This window comes from Geospiza fortis, unplaced genomic scaffold (genome assembly GCF_000277835.1).
Source record: "Geospiza fortis unplaced genomic scaffold, GeoFor_1.0 scaffold241, whole genome shotgun sequence".
Lineage (NCBI taxonomy): Eukaryota > Metazoa > Chordata > Aves > Passeriformes > Thraupidae > Geospiza > Geospiza fortis.
The window spans coordinates 352,195-357,121 of record NW_005054491.1 but is presented as its reverse complement, the minus strand read 5'-3'; the positions used below and the strand labels follow the sequence as shown (position 1 = coordinate 357,121).

The window sequence follows — 4,927 nt, the reverse complement described above, 5'->3', positions numbered from 1 at the left end:
GCTTAACAGACTGCGCTTTCTTCTCCAGAAGGTTTCTGGGGTGGGAGGATGGAGGGATGCACGGGGTGTTCCCAGAGCACAAACACTCACTTGGTGTGGGGAGGGAAGATAAAAGAGCTGTGGACTTTGTTGTCCTTTTCTGTGTGTCAAAAGTAGTTTTTGTTTCAGACAAACGCATCCACAGAAGGCTGGGGACAGGGATTCAGAGCTGACTTGGTGAAAGAACTCAGTTTGATGAGGTTTTGGGAAGGGAGCTTTTTAAATTCAAAAATGCACTTATTTCTGGTGGTTTGGAACCTGAATTAATTCCCCTTTGAGGCAAATTCTTCCCTTTGAAATGTATGCTAATTACAGAAAGTACTTTTCAAAATACACCTTTTCAAAAAGGTTGAAACGGAAATCTCTTAATAGGTCAAAATGAAATATTGAAGCTGAATCAATTAAAACCATCAGATGAAGGCTTAGATTTTTTTTTTTTTAATTCTAATGCAAGACAGGAAAATACCTGAAATCTTAAATCTTCCCAGGGTGGGAAAATATATTTCTCACCACTTGCTCTTTGCTGGCACACTGAGGACCCACCGCAGTCATTCCATAAAACTGAGTGTTCCTGGATGTTTGTTCATGGATTTATTTCCCTTTGGAACAGGCTGAGGCTCACAGAACTGGGGGCAGTGCTCTTTAGGAAGCTGGAGAGCCCATTTTGGTTTATCCTGGGCTGATCTTGGCCACACTGTTACCTGAGATCACCTCCTCAGGGCTCTGAGAGCAGGGAGGGATGGACATTCATTCTAGTGTTGTCTCTACAGTACCATTGCTTTATTTGTTGATGGGTTTTAATCCCAGTCACCCTTTCTCCTGCCTGCATCTCTCTGCTCAGCAGCTGGTGGCAAGGCTCTCTCTGTTTCCTCTCAGGGATTTCACTGACAATGACCTGGATGGGGTTGAAGTGGAAAACACGAGTCGTTCTCGGAGCTCCCCACCAATTCCCTCTGCAGCTGGCTGCCTGGATGCTCACTTTGGGCAGGATCAGATAGCAATTGAGAGCACAGGTAATTCCTTTTTGTCTGTCTGCCATGGGGTTTTGGTGTCAGCAGGAGTCTTGTCTGTCTCTGCATTGACCAGGGGTGACTGTAAAACAGTTGTGGGCTTGGAGGGGTGGCCTAGGTCATTCCCAAAACAAAAGGATCGTGCACTGGGCACCTGGGTGAGCTGCTTCTAGAGCACTGACACAGGCAGCTCCTCCAGAGGCTGGATTAAGGCCCCAGAAGTCAGGTGCAAGCTGCTTTCACACAGAGCTGGCTGTGAGAAGATCTCCAGGGAGCCCCACACGAGTTCATTCCCTCACTGTCCTCCTGCAGATGAAAGCTTTGTGTGGGCAGCTCCCAGGGGTTGTTGGCACGAGGGGATAGGATTTAGGGTTTGGCTTATTTTGCAGTGTGTCTGTGAGGTTTCCTTTAATTTCCATAGAAACACTGATGGCCTCCCATCTGCTGTGGGCATCTTGCCTTCCTTCGGTAGGGGCTGATGGGGGAATCATGGTTTCTGTAACAAAGAAACACTTGTGCCATCTAACAAATACTCTTGGTTGTTTGGGCATTGTGGACTCACTGTGACTTTCTCTCTCTCCCCACCTGAGCAGAGCCCCTGAGCGTGGAGAGCACAGCCTGCAGCCTGGGCAGCATCAGTGAGTCAGGGCAGGGCTATGAATGCAGCACCCCTTCGGAGACAAACTGCTCCTTTGACCCCTCGGAGGAGACGCCCTCGGGGGCTGTCCCTGTGCCCTGCCCACGTCACTCTGTCACCCCCTCTGAGCCCGAGCTCTTCGCTTTGCCACCCGCGGCACCAGGACTGGCAGAGAAGCAGGAAACGTTGCAGAACTCTGGTGAGACAATAACCATGGACTTCACTCTCCCTGCAGACATTAATGAGGGGTTGCCTTTAATTGCTGGCGCTGTGGATTTGGACAGAGACCCTGAGGCAGTGGTGGCCCCTGCTCAAGTGTCCTTATCGGTCACAGATTTCGGTCTCATCGGCATCGGAGATGTAAATACTTTCCTGACTGCTCATCAGGCTTGCCCAGCACCTGTGGCTCACTCAGAGCCTCTGTCGCAGTGAAAGTCTCCAGTCACAAATTTGTCACAGACCCAGCAAGGACTTTGACCTGACTGAGTGAAATTCTGGAACTTCCACTGTCCTGTAGGGACAGTTTGGAGCTGTCGGTCGGAATCCGTCTTTCCATCCTCCTTGATCCAAGGCTACAGTGAAACCAAACACCTTTCTGCTCCAGTGTATCCTGACACAGTTGTGCAAAGTGGTGGCTGGCTTTCCTGAGTGGGGAGGTCCCTCACCCCCCTCCCGTGCTGACCATGTGTCACCCTGGGTGATGCCAGTCTGCTCAGACAGTCCCTGCCTCGGGATGGGGACGTGTCCCTTGGCCCCAGCGGGACAGTCTGAGGTGCTTTGAGAAGAGGGATGTGTCACCATCGTGGTGAGGGTGCAGGCTGGGGGTCTGAGAGCCTGGGAGGGCTGCAGGGCACTTTCCTGCAGAGATGGGCACGGTGATGCCAAGGGAGGCTGATCCTTCCTCCATGGGCAGCGTGCTGCAGTAGGAGCCACTCACCCTGTCCTCCTCCCAGCAGCCATGGACAGGACAGACACACAGCTGCTCGTGGGATGGAAACACTGCTGTGAGCAGTGAGTAAGGAGGTCATGCTGCTGACAAGTGCTTTGGATATGCTGGAGGGGGGGAAAGTAATCTAGGACATCTGCTATCAACTGTGCACAGCCCCTGGGACCACAGCAGGCTCGAGGAAGGGGTGTCCTGGCTGGCAGTGTCACCTTGAGTCCTGCCTGGGACACTAGCCCGGGCTTTAGAGAGGAATGGGACAAGCTGGCCCTTAAGGACCATGACAGCAGCTGGGCTCTCATGCCAGGAGCTCTGGCAGCAGCCACGTGTCCTGACTCTCCACCAGCTGCAGGTGGGACATGGCCTGGCCCAGCCCTTGGGCAGAAATGTCAGGGTTTGGAAGGGGTTGCTGTGTGTGCAGCAGCATCGTGTGCACTTGAGTCCTTCTCACCTCCCTGTGCAGTGCTGGGCCAGGGAGAATTTCTGTGGGGAGGAACAGGAAGTTCTGGACTCAGAGTGATGCTGGCCAAGAGCTGTGGTGCTGCTGCTGGCAGGTGAAAACATCTGTAACTTCCCAGTTTGTTCCAACAGTTTGTCAGCAGAGGGAGGGGGTTGCTCAGCTCCCAGCATGTCTGGGATGTGGGTGCTAGCACAGTCCCAGGCAGGGGAGTCCCACAGCATCCCTGTGTCACAAAACAGGCTCTGCTGAGAGGAAGATGTGTCTTTTCTGCCATGGAAGGTTCCAGGTGCTGTGCAGAGCCACAGGAGCCTGTCCTTGGCTGTGCTGGAGTCCAAAGCTGCTTCAGTTCCCAGGTGTGTTGCAGGTGTGGGGTTGGCCGCTGGCTCAGTGTGTTCCCATTCCCCTTTTCCCATGCAGGGAATTCTCTCCACTCACCTGCTGGGCAAGGCTCTGGTGCAGACAGAGCTGTGTTTCCTCCAGCTGTGCTCTGCAGCTGGGAAGGGGCTTGGGTTGAGGGTTTTGGTGGAGGATTTGGGGCTGTGATTGTGCACTTGGCTCTGCTGCTGGTGCCTTTGGCAGGTACCTAAACCCAGGAGCCTGCATCCTCCTCTGACCTGGCTCTGGGAAGGTGTGCCCAGCCCTGCAGCAGGAGCAGGGAGACAGCATCAAACAGCCCCATGGATGTCAGGATTAGACCTTGTCTCACCTCCTAAGCCCCAGATCTGGTTTGTGTGCTTTGGCAGGGGTTTGCTTTGGTGCCCAGCTCTGTGCTGGGAGGTGCTGAGCCCCAGGCCTGGCTTTGTCAGCCAGAGGTGCTGAGCAGAGGCCTCCCCTCCAGCTGCTCCTGGGGACAGAGAGCAAACACGAGTGCCTGCTCCATAGTGGAACTGCCCAGGCTGTGATTCCCCTTTTCTGGGGGTGAGAGGAAGCTCCTTGGCTGAAGGGAGAAGAGGAGGCAGGGTGAGAGCACAGGCAGCCCTCCCAGGGAGGGCCAGGCCTTGGCATCTCCTCCATAGGCTGAGACCATTCTTACTTTTCCTGAAACCATTTTTTCTTTTGGTTTATTTCAAGCCCTAGTGAAAGGAGAGGGGAGCTGGCTGAGGCAGAAATCTCTTGATGTCCTTCAGTGTTGTTTACAGATTTGCATGGGGTCTTTCAACATGAGTGCAGCGCTTTTTCCACATAACTTTGAGGGAGAGGGGTGAGAAAGGCTGGGACAGGGAGGGGGTTTGGTTCCGTTTGGTTTTTTTTTGGTTGGGGTTTTCTTTTTTCCTTCTTACAAAGCACATTCACTTTGAGCCGCTCCCAATGCTGGACTCTTTTTTCCCTTGCCCCCCAGCCCTACACTGTGAAGTGACACTGCCTTGAAGACCCCTCGCCGTTATTTATTTAATTAAAAACCTAATTTGAAAGTGAGCTAGAAGTCTGTCTTCTTTTTAGAGGCCAAGATGCAACAGTCCAGTGTATAATGATGGCAAAACAAGAATAGAGGTCCCTGCCTCTGCTGTCTGATCCTCTCCTGCCATCCACAAGTGCTCTCCTCCAGGCAGGGCAGGATTCCCTGTGCCAGGGATGCCATCCCAGCCTAGGAGGAGGCACAGAGATTTTCCCTTCCCGTGCTGCAGCTGGAGGGAGCTGTTTGTTCCTCTCACAGGTGCCCCAAATCCTCTAAAACCCTGGCAGCCTGTGCCAGGTCTGGGACGTTGAGAGGCAGGGGTGCCTCCAAACTTCAGCCAGAAAAAGCTCCTGGAGGCAAGTGGAGTGTTCCTGCTGCAGCTGTGTTGTGTTTCCCCACCACAGTTCCTCTGTTCCATCACAAACTCCTTAAATTCTCTTCT

At 53.1% G+C, this 4,927-nt stretch overlaps 1 protein-coding gene across 4 annotated transcripts in view; it reads left to right on the top strand.

Annotated features, from left to right (window-relative positions):
* The window catches only part of MIER2 (MIER family member 2), an 11,774-nt gene extending 7,269 nt beyond the window's left edge, over nt 1–4,505 (top strand). For all 4 annotated transcript variants that reach the window (XM_005428535.2, XM_031063289.1, XM_031063288.1 and 1 more), the window contains exons 11-12: nt 916–1,052; nt 1,643–4,505. In XM_005428535.2, the coding sequence (XP_005428592.1) occupies nt 916–1,052; nt 1,643–2,118 (613 nt within the window). In that variant the 3' untranslated portion in view covers nt 2,119–4,505. The remainder of the gene's footprint in view (nt 1–915; nt 1,053–1,642) is intronic.
* Nucleotides 4,506–4,927: the final 422 nt, after the last annotated feature.